At 38.3% G+C, this 20,515-nt stretch overlaps 1 protein-coding gene across 1 annotated transcript; it reads left to right on the top strand.

Annotated features, from left to right (window-relative positions):
- Positions 1-17,846: 17,846 nt before the first annotated feature.
- On the top strand, positions 17,847-20,099 carry LOC145029484 (uncharacterized). The gene is made up of 3 exons (XM_078978002.1): positions 17,847-17,922; positions 19,047-19,467; positions 20,081-20,099. Exons 1-3 carry the CDS (start codon positions 17,847-17,849, stop codon positions 20,097-20,099), a joined length of 516 nt encoding a protein of 171 aa, XP_078834128.1.
- Positions 20,100-20,515: the final 416 nt, after the last annotated feature.

Below are 20,515 nucleotides of genomic sequence, written 5' to 3'. Positions count from 1 at the left end.
GTCAATTTCTGTGACAACCGTCAAATTCTGTGACAACCGTCAAATTCTGGTCAATTCAAAGTCAAATAAAGTCAACAAGTCAAACCGGTCAGCTCAACTAACCCTTGTGTACTTGGACTTACGTTCAGTATTTACTAAACAACCCACTATTCTAATAAGAAAACATGAATCGAAAAGTACGTACAACTAGATCTCTTTAACCTAAAAACTGTAGTACGTGGCGAGCCAAACTGATAAAACAATGATGCATACTCATCGGGAGTGTGTAAGATCCTTAAACAAGGCTTAACAGGGTTTACGAACCATGCATTGCGATGCCGGACACTCACAACTGTCCCACATGGATCCTCTCTCAATCGTTTTCACTCTATCTCTCTCTATGTCAAATCTCTCTCGAATATCTCTTTGTATGAGAAATCTCTCCAAGAATGTCAAATCTCTCCCAAATCTCTCCAAGTATGTGAAATCTCTCTCAAATATCTCTTTGTATGAGAAATCTCTCCAAGAATGTCAAATCTCTCCCAAATCTCTCCAAGTATGTGAAATCTCTCTCAAATATCTCTCTGTATGAGAAATCTCTCCAAGAATGTCAAATCTCTTCCAAATCTCTCCAAGTATGTGAAATCTCTCTCAAATATCTCTTTGTATGAGAAATCTCTCCAAGAATGTCAAATCTCTCCCAAATCTCTCCAAGTATGTGAAATCTCTCTCAAATATCTCTCTGTATGAGAAATCTCTCCAAGAATGTCAAATCTCTCTCAAATCCCTCCAAGTATGTGAAATCTCTCTCAAATATCTCTTTGTATGAGAAATCTCTCCAAGAATGTCAAATCTCTCCTAAATCTCTCCAAGTGTGAGAAATCTCTCCCAAATCTCTCTCAAAAGTTTCCCGTTTGGAATCATTCGGGTCATTCCGGCCCTTAACCGGGTCAAAAACGGCTTAAAACGGGGCGAAAACAAGAAAAATAGGCTTTAGGAACCGAAACCGGAATGAGAGGCTTCTTAGGACCAGAGACCGAGCCTCTGGTGGCTAAGAGACCAGAGACCGAGCCTCTGGTGGCTAAGAGAACCGAGACCAACCGAGCGATCGGTCCCTCTCGGTCCGCCTCCCTCTCGGTGCCTCTCGGTCCGCCTCCGCCTCTCTGTTCGCTACTCCACCTCTCTGTCTCGCGCGCCTCTCTGTTCCCTCCCACCTCTCGGTTCCTACCCTCTCCCTTCTCCCCTCTCGGCTCCTTCCCTTCTCTCTTCTTCTTCTCTCGGTTTCTGCCTCCCTCTCTCTCGGTTCAGCACCAGAAGGCCGAGCCTCGGCCAGATTTCGCATATTTGCCACTTTTAGCCCATTTTTGATATTTTTGACATTTTAAGCCCGTTTTTCATGATTTTAAAGCGGGATTTTCTCCAGAAATTATATTTTAACATTATAAACTTTAAATATTCATAATTTAAACATATTTTGATGAAAATCATTATTTAAATAATAAAAATCAAATTGGTGAATTATTAAAGGTGGAGTGTTGACTTTGCCTTATCCAAAGTCACAAGCAACCACCTCACACCCACTCTTTGACTAACCACACCTCTCCACCTTACCTAGGTCACATCAATGTCTTTTCCACTCAATTATCCCTCTTCCCACGTTTTTGAGGGCTGATTATTCATCCTCTCTCCTCACTTCTCTCATTTGCTCTCATTTCACAAGAAGATCAAACTCTTTCCTCTCTCACTTTCTCTCTCTAGAAATTCGAGATTCAAGGGCTGATCTTGAGTTTTTCCTCCACATTTGGTAAGCATAATCCATTCTCTTTATGATTATCTCATTTATTTCCACTCAAATCATGGATATCTTAGACAAACTCTCTCATAATTGTGTTAGATCTACGAATCTTCAAGTGATTCTTCAAGTGTTCTTGGGTTGAACACTTTCCTTCTTCAACACTTATCTACTGAAATCACTCAAGGTGAGTTCATACCCCTACATTTTCATGTTTTCTCAAGTTTTCAGGGGGGGGGGGGGGGGGAATACAAGTTAAAACACTAAGAACATATCTAAATTTTTCTAACAGCCTTCATCAGAAAAGTTCAACTCCATTCACGGACTGTTTTGGGCATCTTAAACATTTTTGTTTTCAAAACTGTACAAGGTGCACATAGTTCAAGTTTTTAGCTTTAAAATGGCTACTTGCACATCTCCATACGATTTTTCTACAATTTATGGTGATTTTTACAAAACTGCCTATCATTTCAAACAACAATCCGGACCAGTCTGTGATTATGGACTTTTTCACCCAAGTTAGAGGTCATTATAAATTGTGATAACAATTATGAGCAAACTAGACACATTTTGTGAACTCTCAGAATTTATGGATCTAGTTTTCGACTTCGTATGATTTTTCTATGATTTTTCCAAAACAGGGCAGAATTGCTAAATTTTGCCAACAGCATGTAAATATCATAACACTTTGTATTATGTTGAGCAAAGTGTATAACCATAAGTTCTAATATTTGAATGTGTTTCCTTGCTAGTTTATCATTATGAACTGAAACTAAGACATTCATATTAAATATTATTCATTCATTTTGGAACACGTACTATTAAACTATAAAAAGTATAGTTTGATAAATTCACAACACTAATACATTTCCATAAAAGAGTTCATACATATTACATACATTTTTAGATAAACTATAACAGGTATAGTTTATGATACATCACTCTACGCACTCGTACAAGAAGGGTACATTCATACAAGAAAGATTTCTATTCGCACACATTTCACGTAAATTTATTAAACTATGGTTCGATAAATTCACAACACTAATACATTTCCATAAAAGAGTTCATACATAGTACATACATTTTAGATAAACTATAATAGGTATAGTTTATGATACATCACTCTACGCACTCGTACAAGAAGGGTACATTCATACAAGAAATATTTATATTCACACACATTTCACGTAAACTTGTTATCATATATTGTGAGTTTCTCTATTTTTCTCTCTCTCTCTCTCCCCGTACGTCCGAGTGCGGGATATAATTCCTGGTAGTTATAATCAGAATCTCCTTGAGGGAGAACGTGATACTTGTATATAGATCTATATTGGGATTGACACCCCACACCTTGCTGCTAGCTACAGTTGGACCTGCAGGTCTACGGGTGACAAATGTCATTTCATTTTTCGCGACACTGAGAACGTCGTGGCAGGTTCACATAGTCATAGTATGATTATAACGGCTCACATAGGGAACAATCCATAAGTTTACGGGATTTTATTTTTTTAAAAACCTAAATGAGCCTTATGTCGATTTAAAATCACCTTTTATTCTCTATGGGTACAAATACAAAGTACCGGGTCTCTATACAAAAAGGGGTACAAATACAAAGTACCGGGTCTCTATACAAAGTTATTATGATATTAAAACTACACTTCCTCTAAAATTGTTAGACTTCAACTATAGTCGCTGAGCGTATATGTTTGAGTCATAAAAAGAATTTAGTCTTGATTGGCCTAGAATTGGTGGTGCCCGCCTCATCTCCTGTTCCTCGTTGGGTTGTGGACCTAGGGCAGACCCACTATATTCAACGTTTTATCTAATTTAACCCTTATATAACTTTTATACGCTGGACGATTATAGAGGAACTCTACGGGTTACACTAGGGTTTATTAATGCATCATGTAGGAATATCTCTAATCACACTTAACTAAGAAAATATTGGATTTTCTGGAAATCAAACCCTATCGATTTTACAAGGAAAAACGGGTTCTACTTCAAACAAAACTCTTATGAACTCACCAACCTTTGTGTTGACACTTTTCAAAACTACTTGTATTCTCAGGAAATCAGTGAAACAGGAAAACTTCATCGCTTTGAGGATGGGACGTTAAACCGTCAACAATTTATTTTGTCATCATAATGTAATTGCTTTTGAAACATGTAAACATATACTTTGGTGTAACTTTTGCAATTATATATATGGTGGTTGTTTTTACTTTGAGCACTATTATACACGTTGTTGTGATACTGTACATGAAGTCCTCCACCCCCAGACGTTTCCGCCATCCTTGGTTTGGGGGTGTGACAAATTGGTATCAGAGCATTGTTTATAGTGAACTAAGTATATCGAACCACATAAGATATACAAACTATAAATGCATTGGGACTAAGGTCTCTGATTTTAAGATTTCAAAACCACTATACCTTTAAGAATAAATAACTTTTGTTAAAAGTATACATGCATGCATACATACTAAGGTCAGCATCATTTTAGGACAAAACAAAAGTAATGATTGTTGGATATCACAGGTAAGCCTGGGGATGTATGATCAGTCTTGGGAATGGCATAGCCTGATCAACTATGCTGGTCCGAGGAGTGATTAGCATATGCCCAAGAATGGTTGTGATGTGGCAACAAGTCTAAAAACTTACCAACACTACCACAATGAAATACCATAGGGGTATTTTGGCATTATTAAAATTACATCTGCGAGAACTAAATAGATCTTTATCAACAGGTCAATAGTTGCTTAGTGGATACATTAAAATTTTATGTATCCAGGACGTCATAGACTTAGAATCTGTGGATCTTTGCTCTACTTCCTGTTCTCGTTGGATTGGGGATTTAGAGTTAGGATCGCTTATTCGAAGGTCTATCCTGTCCCGAATACATATAATTAGTATGCACTAAACAATTTGTTGAAGTACCTGATAAAGATCATCGTATAATTAGCTAATTAGTACGTTTGCTTAATTATTTCTTATATCCCCATTTCTCGCGAAGATATCATGGCTGGATTTCCATCCACACGACGACCCGTACTACCCTAACCACGACAATACCAAATGGCTCGGAGAGGAGCCAGAGAATGATTACCCAACCCCTGTAGATGGTCACCAAGCTGAAGGCTATGCTGATGGTTCTGACTCCGACCCTGAAGTGGAGAACTTAACCCCGATGACTCTTGTTCCGAATCCCAACCCTCGACCGGCTTTCAAGGCCCGACGCCTCCTTGGGTAGAGTGCTTGGAAACCTGGAGCAAAGAACAAGACCAACATATGTCGTTTAATAGAGAACGAAGCTTCTACAACATAAACGAAGGAAACTCAGCAGATAAAATTTTTCCAATCCTAGTCTATAGAGTTGCCCGAAACGAGATTCAGGGTAGAACAACTCTCCATAGTATCGCAGAGGTTGATGCAAATACAAGAATGCATACGATCCGCACCAATCGCCTTGAGCACACTCGTGAAAAATCTAAGAGAGACCACAAAACCCACTAACTCGTGAAGTTCATTCATATGGACTTCCTTTATGAACTATATATAAGGAATTCTTAAATCGAAGAAAAATGCAGGAAAAATCAAATTCTATAACAACTGACTTGTCTTTACTAGTAGAAACTTACATTCTGATCAGTTTTCCTTTTTGCAAACTCATGACAGAACGATGCCACCAAGGAAAAGACCCAGACCTTCGGGCAGCACAGCGCCACCACCTCCGACGCCACCTCCCCAGTTTGATCCCGAAATGTTCCAAGCTGCAGTAACAGCAGCCGTGGTAGCTGCAATGTCACAAATTGGCACAAATAGCACTGGTGGTGCTGGATCTGGAGCCACAAACCCTAACCACGGGGATAGTGCAGGACGCACAAGGGAATGCACTTACAAGGACTTCACAAATGGCAAACCCGATTCCTTCGATGGAAGTGGGGGTGTCCTCGCACTAATTCAATGGTTCGAGAGGACCGAAGCAATCTTTGAGATTTGTGCTTGCCCCGAAGCGAGCAAAGTCAAGTACGCGACATTCACCTTCATCGGAAGAGCTCTCACTTGGTGGAACGGCAAAGTTAAGTCGCTTACGCTTGCAGTGGCTAACTCGTTAAGTTGGGAGGACTTAAAGAAGATGATGTTGAAGGAATATTGCCCAAGAGGTGAAGTGCAAAAGCTGGAGCAAGAACTATGGAATCTCAGAATGGCAGGCTCTGACCTTACAACTTACACCAACCGATTTTGTGATCTAGCACTCCTTTGTCCCGCTATGGTCACCCCGGAAGACAAAAAGTTGGAGCGTTACCTCTGGGGATTGTCCCCCGAAATTCAAGATAGCGTGCTCGCCTCAAGACCAACTACCTTCGACAGCGCCAAGGAGTTAGCACAACAACTCATTGACCATCATGCCCACCATGACACTATGACAACCACCCTTACCCAAGCAAGAGGAGGGAACAACGAAAGAAAGTCTTGGGACAACAAGAAGGACCAATCAACCCAAGGCCTCGCTAAGAAGCAACAGATCCTTGTTGTTCATGCTGCCACAACCCTCACCACGCCAACTCCCATGAAACCATACGCTGGAACACTTCCAAAATGCAACAAGTGTAACTTCCATCACACTGGGGCTTGCCGAAAGATGCATTGCAAAAACTGCGACAGAGAGGGGCACACTGCTCGTTTCTGTAAGGCACCAGCACGACCCATCAACCAGGTACCCGGCTCTGGAGTAAGCCCAACCTATTACGAGTGTGGAGAAACGGGACACTTTAAAAGGGAATACCCAAGGACAAGAGATGCTGGTGGTGGCGGGAGGATGTTTGCAATCACCGAGGGAGAAACCACTCCGGAACCACCCGCAAATATCAGTACGTGTTTCTAACATCGACATTTAAAATCCCGAATTTCTTTATATGCTAAATCTAGCATCGATTAAAGCATGCATAGTAGAAATCATGTGGCATCGGGCAAGTTATTCCCCACCATAATCAAATTCTTGTACTACGAAAAGTTATCCCCATCTTTCCTCTAAATTCCTGGATCCCCATTCGAAGTGCAAATTTCGGGACGAAATTCCCTTTAACGGGGGGATGATGTGACAACCGTCAAATTCTGGTCAATTCAAAGTCAAATAAAGTCAACAAGTCAAACCGGTCAGCTCAACTAACCCTTGTGTACTTGGACTTACGTTCAGTATTTACTAAACAACCCACTATTCTAATAAGAAAACATGAATCGAAAAGTACGTACAACTAGATCTCTTTAACCTAAAAACTGTAGTACGTGGCGAGCCAAACTGATAAAACAATGATGCATACTCATCGGGAGTGTGTAAGATCCTTAAACAAGGCTTAACAGGGTTTACGAACCATGCATTGCGATGCCGGACACTCACAACTGTCCCACATGGATCCTCTCTCAATCGTTTTCACTCTATCTCTCTCTATGTCAAATCTCTCTCGAATATCTCTCTGTATGAGAAATCTCTCCAAGAATGTCAAATCTCTCCCAAATCTCTCCAAGTATGTGAAATCTCTCTCAAATATCTCTTTGTATGAGAAATCTCTCCAAGAATGTCAAATCTCTCCAAGTATGTGAAATCTCTCTCAAATATCTCTCTGTATGAGAAATCTCTCCAAGAATGTCAAATCTCTTCCAAATCTCTCCAAGTATGTGAAATCTCTCTCAAATATCTCTTTGTATGAGAAATCTCTCCAAGAATGTCAAATCTCTCCCAAATCTCTCCAAGTATGTGAAATCTCTCTCAAATATCTCTCTGTATGAGAAATCTCTCCAAGAATGTCAAATCTCTCTCAAATCCCTCCAAGTATGTGAAATCTCTCTCAAATATCTCTTTGTATGAGAAATCTCTCCAAGAATGTCAAATCTCTCCTAAATCTCTCCAAGTGTGAGAAATCTCTCCCAAATCTCTCTCAAAAGTTTCCCGTTTGGAATCATTCGGGTCATTCCGGCCCTTAACCGGGTCAAAAACGGCTTAAAACGGGGCGAAAACAAGAAAAATAGGCTTTAGGAACCGAAACCGGAATGAGAGGCTTCTTAGGACCAGAGACCGAGCCTCTGGTGGCTAAGAGACCAGAGACCGAGCCTCTGGTGGCTAAGAGAACCGAGACCAACCGAGCGATCGGTCCCTCTCGGTCCGCCTCCCTCTCGGTGCCTCTCGGTCCGCCTCCGCCTCTCTGTTCGCTACTCCACCTCTCTGTCTCGCGCGCCTCTCTGTTCCCTCCCACCTCTCGGTTCCTACCCTCTCCCTTCTCCCCTCTCGGCTCCTTCCCTTCTCTCTTCTTCTTCTCTCGGTTTCTGCCTCCCTCTCTCTCGGTTCAGCACCAGAAGGCCGAGCCTCGGCCAGATTTCGCATATTTGCCACTTTTAGCCCATTTTTGATATTTTTGACATTTTAAGCCCGTTTTTCATGATTTTAAAGCGGGATTTTCTCCAGAAATTATATTTTAACATTATAAACTTTAAATATTCATAATTTAAACATATTTTGATGAAAATCATTATTTAAATAATAAAAATCAAATTGGTGAATTATTAAAGGTGGAGTGTTGACTTTGCCTTATCCAAAGTCACAAGCAACCACCTCACACCCACTCTTTGACTAACCACACCTCTCCACCTTACCTAGGTCACATCAATGTCTTTTCCACTCAATTATCCCTCTTCCCACGTTTTTGAGGGCTGATTATTCATCCTCTCTCCTCACTTCTCTCATTTGCTCTCATTTCACAAGAAGATCAAACTCTTTCCTCTCTCACTTTCTCTCTCTAGAAATTCGAGATTCAAGGGCTGATCTTGAGTTTTTCCTCCACATTTGGTAAGCATAATCCATTCTCTTTATGATTATATCATTTATTTCCACTCAAATCATGGATATCTTAGACAAACTCTCTCATAATTGTGTTAGATCTACGAATCTTCAAGTGATTCTTCAAGTGTTCTTGGGTTGAACACTTTCCTTCTTCAACACTTATCTACTGAAATCACTCAAGGTGAGTTCATACCCCTACATTTTCATGTTTTCTCAAGTTTTCAGGGGGGGGGGGGGGGAATACAAGTTAAAACACTAAGAACATATCTAAATTTTTCTAACAGCCTTCATCAGAAAAGTTCAACTCCATTCACGGACTGTTTTGGGCATCTTAAACATTTTTGTTTTCAAAACTGTACAAGGTGCACATAGTTCAAGTTTTTAGATTTAAAATGGCTACTTGCACATCTCCATACGATTTTTCTACAATTTATGGTGATTTTTACAAAACTGCCTATCATTTCAAACAACAATCCGGACCAGTCTGTGATTATGGACTTTTTCACCCAAGTTAGAGGTCATTATAAATTGTGATAACAATTATGAGCAAACTAGACACATTTTGTGAACTCTCAGAATTTATGGATCTAGTTTTCGACTTCGTATGATTTTTCTATGATTTTTCCAAAACAGGGCAGAATTGCTAAATTTTGCCAACAGCATGTAAATATCATAACACTTTGTATTATGTTGAGCAAAGTGTATAACCATAAGTTCTAATATTTGAATGTGTTTCCTTGCTAGTTTATCATTATGAACTGAAACTAAGACATTCATATTAAATATTATTCATTCATTTTGGAACACGTACTATTAAACTATAAAAAGTATAGTTTGATAAATTCACAACACTAATACATTTCCATAAAAGAGTTCATACATATTACATACATTTTTAGATAAACTATAACAGGTATAGTTTATGATACATCACTCTACGCACTCGTACAAGAAGGGTACATTCATACAAGAAAGATTTCTATTCGCACACATTTCACGTAAATTTATTAAACTATGGTTCGATAAATTCACAACACTAATACATTTCCATAAAAGAGTTCATACATAGTACATACATTTTAGATAAACTATAATAGGTATAGTTTATGATACATCACTCTACGCACTCGTACAAGAAGGGTACATTCATACAAGAAATATTTATATTCACACACATTTCACGTAAACTTGTTATCATATATTGTGAGTTTCTCTATTTTTCTCTCTCTCTCTCTCCCCGTACGTCCGAGTGCGGGATATAATCCCTGGTAGTTATAATCAGAATCTCCTTGAGGGAGAACGTGATACTTGTATATAGATCTATATTGGGATTGACACCCCACACCTTGCTGCTAGCTACAGTTGGACCTGCAGGTCTACGGGTGACAAATGTCATTTCATTTTTCGCGACACTGAGAACGTCGTGGCAGGTTCACATAGTCATAGTATGATTATAACGGCTCACATAGGGAACAATCCATAAGTTTACGGGATTTTATTTTTTTAAAAACCTAAATGAGCCTTATGTCGATTTAAAATCACCTTTTATTCTCTATGGGTACAAATACAAAGTACCGGGTCTCTATACAAAAAGGGGTACAAATACAAAGTACCGGGTCTCTATACAAAGTTATTATGATATTAAAACTACACTTCCTCTAAAATTGTTAGACTTCAACTATAGTCGCTGAGCGTATATGTTTGAGTCATAAAAAGAATTTAGTCTTGATTGGCCTAGAATTGGTGGTGCCCGCCTCATCTCCTGTTCCTCGTTGGGTTGTGGACCTAGGGCAGACCCACTATATTCAACGTTTTATCTAATTTAACCCTTATATAACTTTTATACGCTGGACGATTATAGAGGAACTCTACGGGTTACACTAGGGTTTATTAATGCATCATGTAGGAATATCTCTAATCACACTTAACTAAGAAAATATTGGATTTTCTGGAAATCAAACCCTATCGATTTTACAAGGAAAAACGGGTTCTACTTCAAACAAAACTCTTATGAACTCACCAACCTTTGTGTTGACACTTTTCAAAACTACTTGTATTCTCAGGAAATCAGTGAAACAGGAAAACTTCATCGCTTTGAGGATGGGACGTTAAACCGTCAACAATTTATTTTGTCATCATAATGTAATTGCTTTTGAAACATGTAAACATATACTTTGGTGTAACTTTTGCAATTATATATATGGTGGTTGTTTTTACTTTGAGCACTATTATACACGTTGTTGTGATACTGTACATGAAGTCCTCCACCCCCAGACGTTTCCGCCATCCTTGGTTTGGGGGTGTGACAATTATGGATATGTTGGTTATGTATGGCTCTTGGCTATGTATGTCATGTATGGATCAGTTGGTTTGTATGGTATGTGGTATCTGGGGAACTCACGAAGCTTCGTGCTTACGGTTTTCAGTTTTGGTTTCAGGTACTTTGTTTTCAAGGAAAGGAGCCGGCTCGATCGCGGTGCATCACACTGAAACATCCCAAAATACGACCCAAAATTTTTATTTAATAGTTACTAAAAACACCATGATAATATCATAAGGTAAAACTCGTACGTCAATATCTCAAAAACAATAGCAAAGTGTTATGAGTAAACTGTATCAATACTGTATCAAACCCCATCTATGAAAAACTAAAAACAACTCCCAGGACAACTGAAGCTGTGGTGTGTGCGATGCCATCAACCCGAGCTCTTCCCTTTTCTTGCGGAAGTACCTGAAACCAAAACTGAAACTGTAAGCACTAAGCTTAGTGAGCTCCCCCAAACTACCACATACCATACAATACATATAAACACATACTGGGCTTGCCCACTGCATCGGACCGAAGTCCGGAAACTGCATCGGACTAAAGTCCGGAACTAACCAGGGCCTTGCCCTCTGCATCGTATCGAAATCCGGAACTACTGAGGCCTTGCCTCCTGCATTAGACCAAAGTCCGGAACTAACTGCATTGGATCGAAGTCCGAAACTAACTGCATCGGACAGAAGTCCGGAACTACTGAACATAACATAACATAAGCATATCAACTAACATGAGCACATAAATAACATACTACATCGGGCTGTAACCCGGAACACATAACACAGAAATCCTGTCTGAGCCATGAAGGCATCAAACATACTAAAATCTGCATCGGACCGGAGTTCGGAAACTACTACTAGCTAAACGGGCCGGCATTGTGGCCTTAGACCCGTTCCTACTGAAAGGAAACTCACCTCGTGATCTGGCTGTTGAGTGTGTGGCTCTGGAAACTATTTGCTACTGCTCAGGTATCTCCCCGGCTACAATTCCACAAATATACTCAATCAAATACTAATAACTGTATTGGGGTAAAATGACTCTTTTACCCCTGGCTAAAGTCAACTCTCCTGGTCAAAGTCAACTTTCAGTTGACCTGACTCGTCGACTTGGGCCGCCAACTCGCCGAGTCTCTACTCTCATTTATCAACCCTGCTCGCTGCTACTCATCGAGTATGGCATACACTCGACGAGTTCCCATTCTATTCCAACACTCAGGTCATCTGCATCCGACTCGCCGAGTTGTATGAACAACTCGACGAGTTGTTCTTGAATCTTAAGAAGATTGCCTTGGACTCGCCGAGTTGTATGAACAACTCGTCGAGTCCTTCCATTACTGAGTCTAACCTCTAAATCACTGAGTCCATTCCACTATTCACTGGTTTCCACTCGGAATCACTCAAAGGGGAAGAATCGGGGACTTGCGACTCGACTCGACTCGCCGAGTCCGAAGAACGACTCACCGAGTCCCATGCATGCAATCACTAAAAACTCGATTCTGCTCAAAACCACTGCATACAATATATAGATCTGAGTTCCTAAGGCTGGTTTACCACGTAAAGTTCTCAACTTTACGTGTACAAATGCATACAAAAGGATATAAAGGCTAAAAAGGCACTTGGAAGAGTAGATCTAGGGCTAACATGCAAAATGGCTCCATAAAGTTAATAGATCTACGTTTTTGGAACTAAAACATGGCTAGATTCGGAAGCTAACCCATCCAACATGGTTTCTCTACTATGAACAAGTTAAAGAATTGGCTAAATATGCTTATAAAGGAGAATCAATCATCAAAACAGGAAGAAACCGATTATTACCTCAAAATACTCTGAAATGGGTGCAAAGACTTGGATATTCTTCTTCTTCTTTAAATCTAGCCTTCTCCTTCTCTTCAAAACTTCAAGATTACACAAAGAATGCTCAAATACTCAATGGAAATGATTAGGGTTTGCTAAATGGTGCTTTCAGGGTGAAGAAGATTAGTTTGGGGCTCATAAGATGGTTTAAATAGGGTGCATACTCGGGGATTTAGGGTTTCTACCTGGCAGGCCGACTCGCTGAGTCCCGAATATGGACTCGCCGAGTCGCCAATCTATTAGCTGATCAAGATCACGACCCTAATCGACGAGTCGGGACATAGACTCGTCGAGTCCCTCTACAAACTTCTAAAAAAAATACTATAAAAGCAACATACCAGAGATGGGTCGTTACACACACTATGTTTTCCGCACATGAGATCTTTGGGATTACTCTCTGATATGGTTTTATGATAATATGTTTTCATTACTGACACTTTGGTTTGACACAAGATATTATTAAGAATGTTTTTATACTGATGGTTTATGTAAAAACTTATTTTAAAATGAAATTTTTGGCCTTTAATTTTGGGGTTGTTACATCGATAAGCATAAATGCTTTGTGAGTTCCCCAAAATACCACATATAGCACATATGCCACTCAAGGCTATAACTCGGTACGAACCTCCTGTTGATGTGTCTCAGCGGGACCCTCCAGTATCGTAGCTCATTGGACCCTCAAGTCCGGTTTAGCTCGTTGGACCCTTCGGTCCGGTCTAAATCATTGGACCCTCCGGTCCGGTCTAATCGAGGACCCTCTAGCCTCGTAAGTCATTGGACCCTCCGATCTGGTCTATATAACACATAGCATACACGTAACACAATGCACATAATCTCAATCTTACACATAGCACATAAGACCCTCTGGTCTGCACATATATACCACCCTAGGTAATGTATAGTGAGAAGACTCACCTCGGGTAATCTCGGAAAGTCTCGAACTCGAATCACTGATCTAGCCTCCACCTAATCACATAAGTAATTATCTCTAATTAATACGATTCTCAAAGACTAGACTAGTTCCTCCCTATGTTCTCTCAGAAGGGGAAAAGACCATTTTACCCCTCCAATGGTCCAATATCCAAAGGTTGACCAATCCCTAAGGTCAACTGAAGTCAACTCCAGTCAACGGTTCAACTTTGACCAAACTCGCAGAGTGCACTAAGGTGACTCGGCGAGTCCAAGCGTGTCCTCTAAATCCTCTTAAGGCCTTACATGACTCGTCGAGTTAACCTTTCACTCGACGGGTTACCACTGATCACGAATCGCGGGGCAACCCGATCCGACTCGTCGAGTCCTCTCATGAACTCGGCGAGTTTGTTCCATAGCAACACTCATTTGACCTCCTGAGGTTAGATCTATTTCTCTAATTATAGATTTGGCTTTCTAACACCCAAAAATCACGTAAAGGTCTGAACTTTATGTTCATGCATCGCACATATGGCTCTTGTTGATGAAATAGCTCTAAAAATGAAGTCCTAGGCTCAATGTTCTCATGTAACAACACAATAGCTTGGTTGTTGGGACACTCTGGACCTCTCAAGGTCCAAGTCTGAAGTCTATTCCTCAATGGGACTTCACATGCTCTATATTCTAACTAAAGAAAGGGTAAAGAAACCCTAGATTCAAGAGATCTACTATACACATGAAATAGGCATTGATTCATACCTCAACAACAACGTTTGAAGAAGTAATGGTAGGTCTGAGCTCCTCAATCAGCCTAGCTTGAATCCTTTCTCTCCTTCTTGCAAGAATGCACTAATGGTGATGAAATTAGCTCCTTCCTTCACTCTCTATGCTCTCTGGTTCGTTTAGGGTTTCTCAAGGATGTGTGGCCGCAAATGAAGGCCATAAGGAACTTTAAATAGGGTTCAGGCCCAAGGATTTAGGGTTTCTGTCCACAGCGTGGACTCGTCGAGTCGACTCTCCGACTCGTCAAGTCCATTCATTAATCCTAGTCAGTAGTCGCGATCCTACTCGACGAGTTTAGGCGTCAACTCGTCGAGTCCCTCTCCTTGACTCAAAATAATACTCAATTTATGATACCTGTAAATACAGATGTTACATAAGGTCCTTAGGGAAGCGTCCAGAGACTGTAGATCCAACATCCATCATTATTTCAACTTAGGGTGTAATCCCAACCAATCGAGCTCGTGAGATCGAGGATCTTGACGAAACTTTCATTACTCCTAAAAACAAAGATGTTGGTAGCTTCTTGGAAAATAGTATCCTTAATACTAACTTTATGGGTCTTGATACAGACATAAGTCCAGTCATGGATAGGGAAATTCAACAACTAAGGCATATGATCTTGAGTGTACCAAGAGTAGTTCAACCTATACCTAAAGTATCCCCTGTTAGGTACAAAATCTCGAGATTCGCTCCCTAAACAGCTAACACTGAATTTCCAAAACGCTTCCAAACTCCAAGCATGAAACCCTATGACGGAACTACAAATCCTGAAGAGCATATATCACAATACAGAGAGAGAATGGAAATTGTTCCCATTCCATCGCACCTAAAAAGGCTTGTTTATGTAAGGGTTTTGGTTCAAACCTTATAGGAACAACCTTGATATGGATTCTTAATGTTCCTTCTTAATCTGTTACTTCTTTTGCTCGTTTAGTTAACCGTTTTAGTAATAAGTTCTTTTACAACAGGACATTCGAAAGGATCACTAGTGATATTTATCGAGTAATCCAGGATCCTAAAAAGTCCCTTAGGGATTTCGTAAGCAGGTTTGGTAAGGAAGCATTAAACATTCCTAATATTGACATGGCCACTGCCATAGAAGCTTTCATGATAGACCTAAAGAAAGATTCTCCTTTCTGTGAAGATCTTGTGATGACCCCATGCAAGAGAATGGATGAAGTCAGAAGTAGAACATTGAGGTTCATCAGACTAGAAGAAGACATGAAATTTAGAAGAGGACCAACACTCCAAACTCATACGACAATCCTAATATGAAGGTCGATTCCTCAACCCAAAGACCCTATAAACCAAAATCGTACACCAAACCTAATCATCATAGGGTTAATGCCCTTTATAATGAAGAGGATAAAGATGAATTCCCCAGGATCTCTGACTATTGTTTTTCTGTGGATGTTTCAGGTCTAATCTTTACTATGCATGATCTTGGTGAGAAAGCAAGGTGGTCAAGGAAAGGAGAAAAATTAAGTGGTTGGAAAGACAAGTCTAAATGGTGCGCGTACATGGCCACGTAATACGTGGAGATGTTTTAAAACTTAACCTCGAAATAAAAAAAAGTAAATAGAAATAAACAATAGAATAAAAAAAAAATGGACTAAATCAATTGACTTTGAAAGAAATGGCATTGAAAACCAAATATGTGGAATCGTAAAGGCGTTTTTGGTATTTCCTAAAAGGAAAGGGGCATATATACAAGCTTAGCTTAATGAAATAGTAAGGGCTAAAAAGTAATCAAGTGAATACTCACATTACTTGGTGTATTCCATCACTAAAGTAACATTGTGATCGACTAATTGATCCTATCATGGAAAATACTTTTACGCGCGAAAAGAGCGCTTAAAACCAACGCACAAATAGAATTAAAGTCAAATACGAGTATCATGCACGCTCCTGGATGACGTTGGCATTTATAAATCTTTTAAAATGACTGTTTATATTTTATAGTTGTTAATACTTAATTATTATACAATAAAGAGTTATTATTTAAAGAGAAAAACATAATTTAATTTTTTTGTTGAATAAAATAGTTATTTTCTTAATTGAAGTTTCTAGGATTCGAAAATAGGAGAACTCTGTTTAATTTTTAAGTCACCGTCACTAGTCAACTTCGCTGGGGATTTTTTTTTTTTTTGGGTAATTACAAATCTAGCATTTTTTCTTAATTACTTATCAAAAAATAGTAAAAAAATATCATTTAAGCCAAAAATAGCTCACAAAATAATAGTCAACTTATGGTTGACTATGGTCAACGCCGTTGACTACTGTTTTAAGCCGAAAAGTACTCTTTCGTGCTAATGCTCTATTGTTTTACAGGTCCGTTTATTTTTTCGTGGCTCATTAGCCTATAGTATATAATGAAAAAAAAATTCAGATTAGTCATTTTTCCTATTATTTTCTTTGGTTTGACTATTTTTTCTTTCAATGAAGCACCCGAAGAACAATCCGGTTTGTCTAATTTTCATCAAAATTTTACCGTGTTTGTGATTAGGAGTATGTTTTTTATATGAGGTTAAATTTTTTTTGAATAAAATTAATATATATATATATATATATATATATATATATATATATATATATATATATATATATATATATATATATATATATATATATATATATATATATATAACCGTAGGTTTCATACGAAACCTACGGTGTACAAGTGCCCAATGCATAGTTTGTCTAGTGTCGACTTATACATCTTATAAAAAAAAAAATTAAAAAAATTAAAAAAATTAAAACCGTAAGTTTTTCACAAAACAGTAGACGAAACCCCAAAAACAATATATTTAAATATTAAAAAAAAGGTATTCTCCCCCCAAAACCGTAGGCTACGGTTTGGGATACCGTAGCTAAACCGAGAGGAAACCGTAGGTTTCCCAAAACCTACGGTTTTGTAGCTTACAAATGAATAAAAAAATTATACAAAACACAAAACAGTAGACGATATTAGAAACCTAAGATTTCGTGGGCTATATTTGGACATTTACTAATTTTTGGTTAAAAATTGATAATTTCGGTAATTACCCCTATTTTTTTTTTACTAGAGTAATTGACAGTTTTGATCCTTATGGTTTACACCTACTTTTAGATTTCGTCCAGCTTTCTAAGTTCTAATATGCAGTTTCCAAAAATTCCATGCATGGTCCCTTAGACTAACTCCGTGAATTTCCATTCGTTAAAGGCCTGTAAAATTACAATTATACATTTATATCCTTCTTTTTGTCAAGTTTTTAGACATTACTAAAGTATATAGTGACCAATTTCATAAATATGAAATTATGCCCTAAAAGCCATCGTCTTTCCATGGCATTTTCCGTCTCTCCCTTTTCTATAGGTTTAAGACCTCCGGCAACGATGCCGGAACCACCGTCGGCCACTCCCTCCATTATGAATCTTAGGCTATATGGTGTGGCTGCGGTTTGGGACCGCGGTTTGTACCACCTGGACCGCGCACACCGCCTCCAGACCGCGGTCTTGCGTGGTTTTGGCCGTAATGCGGTCCTTTAGTGTCGCGTTTTGTGATTGGTGGATGGAAGGATGGAAGGATTGACCGGGTTGTTGGGTAATTATTTTTTCCTTATATATATACATATCAACTTCATTTTTTTCACAACACAATCTCTTCTCTCTCTCAATTTTTTTTTTTAAAAAAAAATCACCACTCTCTCAAAAATGTCATATTCTGAAAAATTTCAAACTATTTTTGATATCGCTATTGCGTGTGTTCAAATGACCTAATAAACATACAACGTTGTATGTAACAACGCAGCTGCAAGTTCTCAACGGAGAACACGAAGATATATATGCAAAAATCGTGAAGAAGCCAACCAACGTTTGGTGCAAAACTATTTTGCAGAGAATGCCATTTATCAAGGGTATTACTTTCGTAGGCGTATCAGAATGCTCAAAGGTTTATTCGAACGTATAGTTGAAAATGTAACGAGGGAGTGCAGTTTTTTCCAACAACGCTAGGATGGTAGAGGTATACCCGGTTTCACTCCCTTACAAAAATACACAGCCGCACTTCGTCAGTTAACATATGACATTCCGCCTGATGCGTTAGATAAAAGTTGTAGGATGTCCGCTAGGATCGCACGAGATAGTCTCCATTTTTTCTGCAAAACTGTGATTCAGTTTTATGGTCCAACATATTTATGTAAGCCTACACGTAATGACATCCTGCAATTGCAAACTCATCATGCTAGTGTGCATGGGTTTCCTGGAATGCTAGGAAGCTTAGATTGTCTCCATTGGACATGGGAAAATTGCCCTACAGCATATCATGAGCAATTTACCTGAGGTGATCATGGTCACCCAACGGTCATACTTGAAGTAGTTGCATCACAAGATATGTGGATTTTGCATGTTTTTTTTGTTCTCCTGGTTCGATTAACGACATCAACGTTCTTAATCATTCACCAATATTTAACAACATATACGATGGATCCGCACCAGATTCTTCTTTTCAAGGGCGTGGAATGCCATATAAGTATGGTTATTATCTAGTCGATGGAATCTATCCTAAGTATGATGTGTTTGTTAAATCGTTTACAGCTCCACATGGTTCTAAACGAAAGAAATTCAAGAGAGCTCAAGAAAGAGCTAGGAAGGATGTTGAGCGTGCTTTTGGAGCTCTGAAGAAACGGTGGTTCATATTGAAAAAACCAGCAACTTATTTAGGCGAGGAAAATTTTCAAGAAATGATGTATACATGTATTATATTGCATAACATGATTATTGAAGACGAAGGAAAAGCGATATGTGCGTTTGACGAGGAAGAAACCATACCAGAGACGCAACCAATAGAAATTGGTGGCGAAGAGTATATAAACAGGAGAGCAGAGATACGTTGCACTGAAACATTTTACAATCTTCACAGTGACTTGGTGGAACACATTTACAGGGTTCAAAACATTAACCTTAATTTGGATCCACCGGATGACCCCGAAGACGAGTTTTCGGAGAACGACTTTATGTAGTTTGTTTTAGTTATTTTATTTGTGTTTTTTAAGTTTTTAGGATTATTTAAATGTTATGTGTGTGGTTTTTTTTTTTTTTTTTTTTTTTTTTTGTAATGCAATGTAATGTTTTTTTTTTTTTTTTTAATTTTCAAGTAATGAAAAATTATGTTTTTTTTTTAATTAAAATAAAAGTTTTATTAAATTAAAATAGTTAAAAAAAAAAAGAAGTTTTATTAAATTAAAATAGTTTAAAAAAAAATGTGACATCACTCCCTTGATGTGGCAAGAAACCACACTTGAATAGTAAAAAATGATATGACGTTTATGTGGCGGGGGAGTGAGTGCGGTTTCATTTGCACCACTCCCTCGAGCCTTACATTTTACTCCATCCCAAGCAAAATGATAATTTTTCTATTAAATATTTTGAAGTAATTTATTATGAAAATTTCAAATGGATTATATGATTATGGAAATTAATATTGTTAGTGATGGTACGTGACAAATCCAAGTGAGATACAAGGAAGAATTAAAACAAAGAGTGCGTCATTGCTTAAATTTAAATATTGCCATAAAAGTGTTTTTTTTTTTTTTTTTTTTTTTTTTTTTTTTTTTTTAAATTATGAACAGATGTAATTACGAAAAATAAGATATAACTATTAACGAGCAAGAAAAAATCCTAATTAAAATAGTTTGTAAATCTACGAATTTAACATATATGGTAAAATAATTACATGAGATATCTACAAAATTTGTTTTAAGCAAATCACTATAAAAGTGTAAGAAACCGACTACAGATGATTTGAACTTAAAGATCATATATATTACTTGATTGTAGAATAAAAATCTTAACTAGAATGAAAAATGGTGTAACACTAATAATCATTAATAACAAAAAAGAAATATTAAACTTGAGTATGTAATTGCATTCAAGATGGAAATTTACGACCTTTATTATTTTGTTGTGATTCTAATTTCTAAGGATGGAATCATCCAAAAGAGTTGATAATTGTAACATTCTTAAGCTTAAACTTAAAGTAGAAACTCTTAAGGTAGTTGTTTCTC

Source organism: Lactuca saligna, chromosome 2, assembly GCF_052625555.1.
Source record: "Lactuca saligna cultivar CGN05327 chromosome 2, ASM5262555v1, whole genome shotgun sequence".
NCBI classification, from domain to species: domain Eukaryota; kingdom Viridiplantae; phylum Streptophyta; class Magnoliopsida; order Asterales; family Asteraceae; genus Lactuca; species Lactuca saligna.
Note: the sequence above shows the minus strand (reverse complement) of the source record. Positions and strands in the feature narration are given on the sequence as shown.